We start from the raw sequence: 12,377 nt of genomic DNA, 5'->3' as shown, positions 1-12,377 counted from the left end.
TGGTAGATGCCAGCCTGTCCGTTCTGCGCCTGTGAACGTGCGATGGCACACCCCCGCCAGAGTGCTGTGGGAGGGAGCCCGCTAGGATGGAAGGCGAGGATGCCAGGACCTTGTGACCCCAACCCGGAGTGTCCACCCTCCTTTGAAAATCACTCCTCGTGCTAAGAACCAGGAGGAAGGACCTCAGTGAGAAAAAGCAGTCGGTGGGCACCAGCACCGAGTGGACAGATACAATGGGGCATGTTGACCATTGGCCGTTTCCCAGATACAGTAAAAGACGTGAATTTACAGACTTAAGAAACCAGGTGAATCCCAGAGAGGATGTACCCACAGAAATCCACACGAAGACAATCAGATGAACAGACTTTAAAGACAATCTGAAAGTGACGAGAGAGATTGCAGGACAGACGGTTTGAATGAGAGTGCATTTCTCGTCAGAAGCCTGGAGGGCGGGAGGAGCTGGAAAGTTTCTTTGTGTGCTGAAAAAAAAGAACTGTCAACTCAGTCCTGTACTCAGCAAAAATAAAAATTAAAAATTGAGAAAAAACTGGGATGAGGGGGAAGTCAGGATGTTCTCAGATGAAGGAAAACCAAGCTTGTGGTGGAGCATCAGGAAGCGACTGTGTGTGACAAGCAATGGGCTTCGCTCCTGCTGGCAAGCCGTCCTCCTGAGAGGAGGCGAGACGGTGGAAGCAGAGACAGACTCCATGTCCGGGGTGGCGTTGGGACGAGCTCAGCCTGCGGGGGAGGGTGGGGTAAGGTGCCTGTGCGTCACCTCGTGACGAGTTGGATGCATCCTGCCATCAGAGCAGCTCCTGGAAAAGGACGCGGTGGTGCACAGGGGGTGAGCGCAGAGGGGCCACGGGCACTGCTGGAGGACGGGCAGGGCGAGTCCTCACGCTGCGTCTCGTTACCACTCAGTGCTGGAGACGAGCCAGACGTCCCGCCCTGGGCGAGCGGTGGGAGCAGGACCATTGTGGGTGCAGCGTGCTTACCAACACGGGCTGCGTGGGTCTCCAGGGCCTCCCGGAAGCTTCCGCAACGTGCAGACGACAGAGGGCAGAGCAGACTCGTGCCTGGGGGCGGCTGTGTCTGAAGGGGCCTTGTGAGGTCCTCGTGGGCGCGGCTTGGCATCGCCTCCTGCCTGTGCCCTGAGACCACCCGTCAGGTGTGATGGGGACCCGCACGGCTGCATGTGGTGCTACGGCTGTCCCCGGGTTGACGGGGGGGCACTGTTGCCCATCATTCTTCTCTCGCATTCCTCATCCCTGCACAGGCTCCTCGAGACCCCGGTGCCATGCCGTCTGCCTCGGGCACTCCTGTGTGCTTCCTGCTCGGGTCACTGCAGCCTCAGGCTGCACAGGGAGGGTCAAGAGGCATCTTGAGCACAGTTCCTCAGTCCAGTCCTTCCTCTCCCATTCCAGGAACACAGAGGATGCTGGCTGTGTGGGGGGGCGGGAGGACTGTGGGGTTCAGGCAGAGTGGGGCCTGGGCCTGGTGAGCATCTTTGCATCCCGCAGTGGGTCCTGGCCCTTGACCTTTAGGTCCCGCCCTCTGTCAGACTGTCTGGTCCCTGCAAACTCAGAACTAGCACCTTGGGTGGGTGGGGGTGGTGTTTGTCTCGTGTTTGGCAGAGTGTGTTAGGAAGGTTCTAATCACACGCTTAGATTTGTGTGTGCGTGCAGACAGCGTAGACCCTCCCTGAGCAGGGTGAGCCCTCCAGAGGTCACCAGCTTCTTCCTTTGACAGCTGATCGCTGAGGAGGGCGTGGACAGCCTGAACGTCAAGGAGCTGCAGGCGGCGTGTCGGGCGCGAGGCATGCGGGCCCTGGGCGTCACAGAAGACCGCCTGCGGGGCCAGCTGAAGCAGGTGCGTGGGCAGGGCCCTGGGCCACCCTCACAGACTCTGGGTCGCCACTGGAGTCTTTCCTGCCGCTCCGCCTGGTCTTATGAGGATGCCCGAGGGCCAGGCCAGCTTCCTGTGAGATTCCCGTGTGTCCCTCTGCTGAGGCTGGGGGTGTGGGCAAATGAAACCCAGGCCAGCCCGACCTCTGAAGGCCCTGCTCTCAGCAGCCCCTGGAGTCTCGTCCCGCTCAGTGTTTCCCAGTTCCTGCGGCTTCGCCGCAGGGCGTCTGTCACTCATGGGACTGAGGTGGACAGCGGGTGTGAATGTGGCGGCCGATTGACCCCTTGTAGGGCTAGAGGCGTTTCTGGAAAAGCTCGCTCGGGTGACGGGGTCCACTCGGGCTGCTGTGGTCGTTGCTGCCAGCCTGCACCCCCCTCCCCTCCCCAACGCAAATTAGAGCAGGGGAGGGTTCGGCCAGGCCCTGTGGGTGCCCAGGCCGGAGGTGAGCCTGGGTCTCGCACTCCCGCTCGCAGTGGCTGGAGCTGCACCTGCACCAGGAGATCCCGACGTCGCTGCTCATCCTGTCCCGGGCCATGTACCTTCCCGAGACCCTGTCGCCTGCCGACCAGCTCAAGTCTACCCTGCAGACCCTCCCAGAGATCGTGGTGCGTGTGGCCGGGCCCCCTGCTGCTTGCTGTCAGGCCCCTCACTGCTCCGGGAGACACCCCCAGCTCTCTGTCTTGTCTGTCTTTCTCCCCCTGAGGGCCCTGCGGGACACAGGAAGGTGGCCCTTGGGGTCCTCCTTGGGAAGCAGGCCTGGAGGGGACGATGCCCAGAGGCACTGGCTGGGCCCCGGGGCTGCGCTGGTGGGGACACCTGCCCCATATCAGGGCACGCTCACGGGCTCCCCTCCCTGAAGGCCAAGGAAGCCCAGGTGAAGGTGGCCGAGGTGGAGGGTGAGCAGGTGGACAACAAGGCGAAGCTGGAGGCCACGCTGCAGGAGGAGGCGGCCATCCAGCAGGAGCATCGCGAGAAGGAGCTGCAGCGGAAGAGCCAAGCGGCCGTGGCCCAGGCAGCGGTGAGCAGGCGGGGCGGGCGTGGGCGGGGGGGGGGGAAAGCGGGCGCTGCCAGCCTGGCCTGAGGCCCTGAAGCTGAGGATCGAGGCCCTGTGGACGCTGGGGCCTGGAGGAGCGGCGTGAGTGTGCCTCGCCCCGCTTGGCACTGGCTTGGAGCGTCCTTCGGGGGAGCCTCGTGGGGTGGGCTTGCTGCCAGCCGGCCAGGCTCTGCAGACCTCCTTCCTCACGGAGACGGCCCTCTGGCCGGCGGTGTGTCTGCCAGTGTGGACGCCCCAGAAGGCTGCGGTCCTGCAGGGGGTGCTGAGCCGGCAGCGGCCTTGCGTTTCAGAAGGAAGTGGAGCCCGAGGTGGTGGCCGAAGGTGCCCCGGGGAGGCCGGTGGCTGAGCTGCAGCCAGAAGAGCCTGCTGTGACCCTCCCTTCCGAGGTCCTGAAGGACAGCGCACCCGTCCTGGAAGGCTTGAAGGTAACAGCGCTCACCAGAGGGAGCGGTGTGCAGCCGCCAGACACCAGTGGCTCCATGGGCTCCCAAGGACGCGGGCCCGGACGGCTGCAGCCTGGCTGCGGAGGGTGATGGTGGACAGTCGCGGGGCATGGAGAGCAAGCCCGGAGGGGAGGCGGCCCGGCCTTGGCTCAGACCGTGCTCCTCGGGCAGGACGCCCAGCAGGGACGCTGGTGTGGTTCTTGCGGAGGCCCACCTTGCTGTCACCTTCCGACGTGCTGCATGCCTGCGTGCTCGCTTCTGGCAGCCTCGCCGTCCTACCATGACCCACACTCAGGGACGCCCCCGCTGCCGGGTGGGCCTCGGTGCAGGGGCATGGCAGGCGGAGCAGCTTCTGAAGGCGCTGGGTGGGGGCGTGCTCACAGGCAGGTGCAGCGCCATCGGTAGCTGGGGTAGGAGAGAGGAAGCAGGGCACGGGTTGTGTTTGGGGGTTGGGGTGGGGGGCCCTGTGAGGTCGCGCCTGTCAACACCTGGGTGGGGCTGGGCTTCGTGAGGTGTGCCGAGGGCCCGGGGGTACAGTCTGAGGATGGAGCCCTGAGGGGCAGCATGGGGTCATCGGAGGTGGAGGGGAAAGCCCACTACAGGGCCTCGGAGGAGCTGGGGACGTGAGCCCTCCAGGCCGGTGGGTAGGAAGGGCCCGTGATGGGGCACGGGGTGGAGAAAAGCTGTTTATGTGACAAGAGAAAGCATGAAGCATCAGTTTGGAGCGTCCTGCTGAAGTGAGCTGTGTCTGCAGGAGCAGCTTTGTGGGGGCAGTGGTGCATGGGGGCTGGCGTAGCCTGGCATATGCCCAGTGGGCTCTGCTTCACCTGGTGATGGCCTGGAAGACAGGTGAAGACCAGCACTCCACGTCACTGATGTGAGGCTCAAGGAAAGAGGCTCCTGGGAGCCTGGGCCGACCTCGGCTCAAAAGGAGACCTGGGAAGGGTCAGGACCGAGGAGCCAGGGTCATTGTGAAGGCAGTTTGGGGCTGAGGCGGGAAGCGGAACAGAGGCGGGGTCTGGTTGGGGCCACAGAGCGCACGCAGCCTGGAGGAAGGGCTCATCAGTCCGCACTTGGGCCAAGATGGTTGGCTGTTTTTGTGGAGAGAGAGGCATCCCGTTGCCACTGGATTAAGGACTGAGACAGAGAAGGATGATTCAGCTCTCAGGAGAGCTTGTGAACGAAGGGTTGCCAAGGATGACTTAGCAGGAAGCACACAAAACTTCAAACAAAGAACCTCAGTTCGTGAGAAAGATGCCTCAGAGAACAGGGCAGCGCTGTTTTCCTGTCTGCAGTGCAGGGGTCTTGGGGTGTCGGCCGTCTGCAGGGAAAGAGAACCTGAGGAGCTCCAGGAAACTGTCGCTGAAAACCTCACCACAGGGAGAGGCTTCGGGGCAGCGGTGCTGGTGTGCGCGTGGAGGGCAGAAGCCCTTCCTGCGCTGCACACACTCTCGGCACGAAGCTGAAGAGAAGGAGGACCCTGAGATGAGCGCCTCCCGAGGCCACGCCAGGGCTGTCAAAGGCGCTGCAGAAGGGGTCTGTCCTGAGCAGAGTGCGGTTCTCCGCAAACTCCAGGACGTGAGGTGCGCCTGCTCTGTAAGAAGGACAGTGCGTCACGACCAGCTGCCCTGGCGGTCAGTGGTCAAGAGTCCGCCTGCCTGTGCAGGGGGCACGGTTCCATCCCTGATCCAGGAGGGTCCCACATGCTTAGCCCGCGAACTGCTGCTGCTAAAGCCCACATGCTCTGGGGCCTGTGCTCTGCGCCAAGAGAAGCCAGCGCAAGTAGAGAAGGCCCGCACGCGGCAGCGAAAACCCAGTGCAATCAGAATGATTAACAGGTGTTCATGAATAAGGATCAACATGACCAAATAGTTAAGTTAGAAAACGCATCGTGACCCGGGGGGGGTTTGTCTACGGAATACAGAAATATTAGTGTCACGAGCACATTAACAGACTCAAGAGCGAGACTGTGAGCGGTCATCTCAGCAGACTTGCGGAAAGCACTGGGCTGATCTCACCCCTGTCCTCAGCTGACATGGGGGTGAGCCTTCTGACCGCAGGGCCACGAGGGGCGCCCCTTATCAGAGGACCCCAACAGCTGGGGGTGTCTGCGCCCCACCTGCTCCGCATCGGCCACAGGGTCTGGCCAGGATGGTTAGACGAGGAAAAGATGAAGTCATGTGGAGGTGGACTGTTCACAGATGACATGGCCACCTGAGAGTGCATAGTACTTAGTGCTAGAGATGAACAACCAGGTTGAAATTTTCAGAAACATATCACAGGTAGATCATACCCCAAAAGTGAACTACTTGGGATAAATTTGGAAATAGGCATGAAGACCTGTACAGGATGCTATAAACTGTTGTTGAGGTAAATCAGTAAGTAGTGAGCTTCACTGCACTCTTGGACATGAAGACTCGATGTTGGTAAGACGTAATTCTCCCCAGCTAATGCTCAAAATTCTCCAAGCCAGGCTTCAGCAATACTTGAACCGTGAACTTCCAGATGTTCAAGCTGGTTTTAGAAAAGGCAGAGGAACCAGAGATCAAATTGCCAACATCCGCTGGATCATCAAAAAAGCAAGAGAATTCCAGAAAAATATCTATTTCTGCTTTATTGACTATGCCAAAGCCTTTGACTGTGTGGATCACAATAAACTGTGGAAAATTCTGAAAGAGATGGGAATACCAGACCACCTGACCTGCCTCTTGAGAAACCTGTATGCGGGTCAGGAAGCAACAGTTAGAACTGGACATGGAACAACAGACTGGTTCCAAATAGGAAAAGGAGTACGTCAAGGCTGTATCTTGTCACCCTGCTTATTTAACTTACATGCAGAGTACATCATGAGAAGTGCTGGGCTGGAAGAAGCGCAAGCTGGAATCAAGATTGCTGGGAGAAATATCAATAACCTCAGATATGCAGATGACACCACCCTTATGGCAGAAAGTGAAGAGGAACTAAAAAGCCTCTTGATGAAGGTGAAAGAGGAGAGTGAAAAAGTTGGCTTAAAGCTCAACATTCAGAAAACTAAGATCATGGCATCTGGTCCCATCACTTCATGGGAAATACATGTGGAAACAGTGGAAACAGTGTCAGACTTTATTTGGGGGGGCTCCAAAATCCCTGCAGATGGTGATTGCAGCCATGAAATTAAAAGACGCTTAATCCTGGAAAGTTATGGCCAACCTAGGTAGCATATTGAAAAGCAGAGACGTTACTTTGCCAACAAAGGTCCGTCTAGTCAAGGCTATGGTTTTTCCAGTGGTCACGTATGGATGTGAGAGTTGGACTGTGAAGAAAGCTGAGCACTGAAGAATTGATGCTTTTGAACTGTGGTGTTGGAGAAGACTCTTGAGAGTCCCTTGGACTGCAAGGAGATCCAACCAGTCTATTCTAAAGGAGATTGGTCCTGGGTGTTCTTTGGAAGGACTGATGCTGAAGCTGAAACTCCAGTACTTTGGCCACCTCATGCAAAGAGCTGACTCATTGGAAAAGATTCTGATGCTGGGAGGGATTGGGGGCAGGAGGAGAAGGGGACGACAGAGGATGAGATGGCTGGATGGCATCACCAACTCGATGGATGTTAGTTTGAGTGAACTCTGGGAGTTGGTGATGGACAGGGAGGCCTGGTGTGCTGCAATTCATGGGGTCGCAAAGAGTCGGACACGACTAAGCAACTGAACTGAACTGATCTGTGGATTCAAGACCACCACAATCCCAGCATCCTTTGTTGTTGACATTGACAAGCTTATCCTAACGTATGTGGAAATTAAAGGGACCAAAGGATGAGATGGTTGGATGGCATCACTGACTCAATGGACGTGAGTTTGAGTGAACTCCGAGAGTTGATGATGGACAGGGAGGCCTGGGGTGCTGCAGTCCATGGGGTCGCAGAAAGTCGGACACGACCGAGCAACTGAGCAACAACAGAGAAGAGCCGTGGTGGTGGGCGAGCAGGCTCCTTGTGCTGGCGGATGGAATTGTACATGGCGGTTAAAGGAACACGCCGTCACAGTGAATCTCAGAGTGACAGAGCTCGAGCCGTGTGACGCCGTTTGTCAGAATCCCAGCAATGAGTCTGTCGTGACAGAAGTCCCAGGGTGGGGGGGTTCCTGACATGAGGAAACCTTTGGGGTGATGCTGCTTCTTGGTCGGGTGGTGGTGGCTCTGTGGGTGTCTGCCAGACACGCCTGCACAGGCTCCCTCAGACGTAGGGGGCACCGCCTGCGTGGACACATGGCTCGGAGAGAAAGGTGGCCAGCCCTTCCAGGGAAGCCAGTTACTCCCTTTCACATAGGTTTTTTTGGTTTGCTGGTTTGTTTTGTTTCCAGGAAGAGGAAATAACTCAAGAGGAAATTGACGTACTCAGCAATGCCTGCTCAAAACTGAAGGAGCAGAAGAAATCCCTGACGAAGGAGAAGGAGGAGCTGGAGCTGCTAAAGGGGGACGTCCAGGACTACAGCCAGGTAGGGCGCGCTCAGCACCCGGCCACGCCTCCAGCAGGCTCGGCCCGCTGGCCCGCAGGTCTTCGGAGGGAAAACTGAGTTTCAGGAAATCCTACTCAGCAGCTCCTCCAGCATTCCCGTGGGCCACGTCCCCGGGAATGCTGGCCACTCGCCCTTGTAGGCGGTGAGCAGGCATCTTTTCAGTTTCTAAACATGCGAAGGCATCAGGTGAACAGCCTGGTTGCTTGGTATGTGAAACCTTATGTTTGTTCCTGAGTTCCCAGAAGGGACTTTCTTACATCCTAGTTCTTTTTTTCTTTTTGAGATTGGTAAAAATAATTTGCCATTTTCTCCTCCTCCTTGTGGCAGCCCTCTCATTGTGCGGGTCCTCTAATCCCCATGGCACCTCCCATTGTTCCCGGTAACGCTTGTAGGGAAAGCAGACATTCCCATTCCTTGATTCTTTTATCCGTTAGGAAAACAGTCAGGGTTCAGAAAAGAGTCCGAATTTCCTTTGATAAGAAAACTGTGTTTGAGTTTTCAAAGATGAGAACAGACCTGCATGGTGGACAGGCGTCAGTGAGCAGCTGTGTGGCTGGAGTTGGCGGGCCTGCTCCCCCACAGCCCAGACCTCTCCACTTCCATGATGTAGTCTGGACTGACCCGCTTACTTTAAGAAAGTAAAGTTAAGGTTTTGCCTTAAGATGGTCTATTTACAACTAAATAATTTTATTAGGATTTACAGGAGATCAAGAAGGAACTTTCAAAGACTGGCGAAGAAATGTATGTGGAAGAGTCTAAAGCCAGCAAGAGGCTGACCAAGCGTGTGCAGCAAATGATCGGGCAGATGGACAGCCTGCTGGCGCAGCTGGAGGCCGACCAGAAGGCGGGCAGGCGTGGCCCCGCCGCCGAGGCTGCGCCTGCAGGGTGAGTGAGCGCCCTGGACTCTGGCCCATGGCCTCTGACTCGGCGCCGTTCTCAACCTGGGTACCCACCAGCCACCCCTTCCCTCTGATCTAGCAGCTGCAGCTTCTCCACGATGCTATCACTGAAGCGGCTCTGAGTCAGGTCTTCCTAGCACACTGCGTGCGTGCACACGTGCAGACACAGTGTACACACGCAGACCCATGCACATGCAGACACGTGCAACACGCAGATGTGCACACGCGCAGACACAGTGCACATGCGCAGTGTGGTGCTGTTGGCGCGTGGGCAAGGCCTCTGGCAGCTTGCCTGGTCTCTCTGCATCCGCCCCTCTCTCAGGCCGTCACTGGTCTTTCCAGAGCCTCTGTGGGTCACAGTGCCCCCCGCCTCAGCCCCGCTCGGCACGTGTCCTCAGACCGTCGCATTGTCTCCTGCCTCTTCCCTCTTCCTGAGCCACTGCAGTCGTGACCCCCGTGCAGGGGTCAGCGTCCCCTCAGGTTAAACTGCTGAGCCCTGTGGGCTCACCTGCCTTCATGTGTCAGAGGGCAATGTGGCTCCTCTGGCCCCTCCCACCCTGCCCTGGGCACAGACAGGCCTGAGGAGCCCCCTGTCCTCATCGCCCTGGAGAGGCTCGGCGTGCCAGGCGGCTGTGCGCAACCGGCGACCACCCAGAGTGGTGGCTTCTGCCCGTGTCCGTGCTGGAGTGGTGGCCTCTGCCCCTTTTTCTGCGCTGGCCAGGGGTCCCCAGGTGACGGGGCAGGGGGCCCTGGGTGGAGGGCTGCCGGGTCAGGTCTGGGCTGCTGGCCCATGGGGGTGAGGTGCCATGTGCAGGCTGTGTCCCCAGGGAGACGGTGATCAGCGTCTCTGAGCTCATCAACGCCATGAAGCAGATCAAGCACATTCCCGAGAGCAAGCTGCTGAGCCTGGCCTCAGCCCTGGACGACAACAAGGATGGGAAGGTCGACATCGATGATCTCGTCAAGGTGGGTCGCGGACCCCTGAGGCCTGAGAGGCACCCGGCCTCCAGTGCTGGAGCTCCACCTTGGTCAAGAGCCTGTGGGCTCTGGCGTCTCTGTGGCTCCTGTGTCTCCAGACCAGCGGGGACACTCACCCAGAACACCAGCTGCCGTGGCCTAGCATCCTCATCCTGGTGGTGCAGGACCTGCCCGCAGCCCTCCTGGGTGTTCCTGGCACTCTGCCCCTCGGGGCCTGGCCTGCAGCCTCTGGGCTGTGCAGCCCACCTGCCTGCGGCCCTGGGTCCCGGGAGGCCCAGCTGATGTCCTGCCCAGGCCTGTGACCTCAGGCCTCCTGCCCCCCGAGCCCCTCTCCCAGCTGTGTGTGGCCTGGGCTCTGGAGTCTTTTGGCTCCTTGGGGTGGGGGGGTCTGGTCCTCAGAAGGCCAGGGTGGGTGGAGGACCCCAGCCCCCAGGGGGACGGTGCCGAGGGCCTGCCTGGCCAGTCGCCACGTCTCGCTGGCTGTGCTCTGAGGGAGCCTCTGCCGTGAGGGGCAGAGCAACCTGAGCCCTGTGCCCCCTCCCGTGTGCACAGGTCATCGAGCTGGTGGACAAAGAAGACGTCCACATCTCCACCAGCCAGGTGGCCGAGATCGTGGCCACGCTGGAGAAGGAGGAGAAGGTGGAGGAGAAGGAGAAGGCCAAGGAGAAGGCGGAGAAGGAGGCGGCCGAGGTGCAGAACTAGGGCCGGCCCAGCCCCCCGGCACACGGGCCTCCACGCGCCCCCTCCCACCGCAGTGGTCCCAACATTATGCTGATTGTTTTGAAGTGATCCTTAGTGACGGAACTAATATTTTATCAGGAATAAATCAGAAACTTCACAATCAAGTGATTTTTAACATTCATCATTCCATGAAGATTGAGTCAGCCCGGAGCCCCTGCGCCCATCCAGCGAGGCTTCTTTGGGTCAGCGGGGGCCCAGCGCTGTGGGGTCCCGGCCGTGGTGGGCAAGGGTGGCGGCCAGTGGGGGTTGTGGCCCTGCACAGCCCCCGGCTCCTGAGGCGGCTCGGGCCTCCCTGCTCGCCCCTCGGTGACGTCTGCCGCGGAGGAGGGGACCCGCCGCAGAGGTGCCCCAGGCAGACACAGCCTTCTCGGCCTGGAGAAGCTGCTTCGTGTGTCGCAGACTTGGACTCCTAAGCATCGGTGTGAACCAGTGAGCAGACCACGCCCGCCATCTCCACGGCTCCTGGGAACCTCGTCTGACGCTCTCGTGTGGGCATCCACGTCCTTTTCTGAGTGACCTTGGATTCTCACCTAATCCTTCAACTAGCTAGCGCGGCGCTTTCTCACGTGCCAGTCTGCCCAGCTGAGCAAAGTGAGCGTCAGTTACGCCGGGAGAGGTGCTGATGAAGCCCTTGGAGATGAAGCCTCCCCTGTGCAGGAATCGGTCGTGCTTCTAGACTGGGATGTCATCGCCTCACCCCCAGCCCCGGGTGTTTGGATGGATTTTACCGCGTGTCTCACCCCAGAGGCTGTGGGGGCGCTTGAGGGGCCTGTGTCCGCCTGAGGCCCCTGGCCACGGGCATGTGGCAGGTCTGGGAGCCGGGTGCTGTGGCCCAGCACTGTCTGGCTCTTCCTCTGGCGGCATGGGCAGGGCCGGCCTGAGCGCTCCGTGGTGAACCAGCGTGGGCCCTGGGAGACCTGGGGCTGGTGGGGCTGGCGGGACGAGCGAAGGGGACAGCTTCCAGATGACTTGAAACCTTGTGCTCAGCCGCTGACGGACCTTGGACGAGCGGAGTACCTCGGAGTCCTCCAGTGGACACCCTTATGAGGGGCAGTGGGCGCTAAAGGGTTTTATTTCAGTTATTTAAGGGGGCGTGTTCTAGGCGCTTCCTTGGTATTTGTGAATTATCTCTCGTGTTTAGTGGCCTGGTTTTCCGCTGCAGTAGTGTGCTTGCTGTGACCCTCGTGGTGGCCAGCATGCTTGAGGAGAGGCTAGTCTTTCCCGGCCCTGTCCTCACCTTGCCGCCTTCGCCCGGCACCCAGGGCAGCCCCCTCATGCTCTCAAGCCCCCGATCCCCCGGCAGCACCCCACCCCGGCACGGCGGGACCCTTCTCCAGCATCTGTACCTGGGCCTGCCTGCTGCAGGCTTCCCCTTCAAGTCATTCGTTTTTACTATCCTGAACTTTATTTATTGCAGCTGAGCTGAGTGTCCGGGTGCAGCTGTAACGGGTGAACGGTGCTAGGAGTGAGCGTGGGGTGTGACGCGGCGTCGGGGTGGCTGTCTGTTGGCTGGGCGCCTGGGGCCTGCACCCGCCTTCCTGAGCTTTCTCAGGAGCATGCTCAAGTCCCCGGGGCCATGACACTGTGCCCGCTGGAAGCACGACAGCGTTCTCCCTGCTTTGCACCACCTGAACACCCCCCGTTATTAAGGATTCAGGAGACTGACGGAGCTTCCAGAGTCGCTTTGGAATATCCAATTCCGGATTTTCAAAGCGAAGGACACCATGTAACTTGTGCAGCGTCACCTCCAGGCATGACCCTCAGTAGCCAGGACCAGCTCACCTGAGGGCCTCCTCCTTGGGCTGCGTGTCAGCACCTTTTTAGAAATAGCGTTTTTTATTAAAATATCAAACTCTTGTTCGGGTAA

At 59.1% G+C, this 12,377-nt stretch overlaps 1 protein-coding gene across 3 annotated transcripts in view; it reads left to right on the top strand.

Annotated features, from left to right (window-relative positions):
• LETM1 (leucine zipper and EF-hand containing transmembrane protein 1) overlaps window positions 1-12,377 on the top strand; it is a 27,058-nt gene extending 14,681 nt beyond the window's left edge. Inside the window, exons 7-14 of one of the 3 annotated variants that reach the window (XM_086404493.1) lie at window positions 1,750-1,869; window positions 2,379-2,510; window positions 2,765-2,923; window positions 3,253-3,384; window positions 7,737-7,871; window positions 8,587-8,777; window positions 9,619-9,757; window positions 10,322-12,377. In XM_086404493.1, coding sequence (XP_086260619.1) covers window positions 1,750-1,869; window positions 2,379-2,510; window positions 2,765-2,923; window positions 3,253-3,384; window positions 7,737-7,871; window positions 8,587-8,777; window positions 9,619-9,757; window positions 10,322-10,471 — 1,158 coding nt within the window. In that variant the 3' untranslated portion in view covers window positions 10,472-12,377. Of the gene's footprint in view, window positions 1-1,749; window positions 1,870-2,378; window positions 2,511-2,764; window positions 2,924-3,249; window positions 3,385-7,736; window positions 7,872-8,586; window positions 8,778-9,618; window positions 9,758-10,321 lie in introns of all 3 variants that reach the window. The other 2 variants (XM_086404492.1, XM_086404494.1) reach the window with 2 other exon arrangements.

This window comes from Bos grunniens, chromosome 6, assembly GCF_055505025.1.
Source record: "Bos grunniens cultivar Pamir isolate PY7600 chromosome 6, Bosgru_T2T1.0, whole genome shotgun sequence".
NCBI classification, from domain to species: domain Eukaryota; kingdom Metazoa; phylum Chordata; class Mammalia; order Artiodactyla; family Bovidae; genus Bos; species Bos grunniens.
This window is presented reverse-complemented; position numbering and strand designations above follow the sequence as displayed.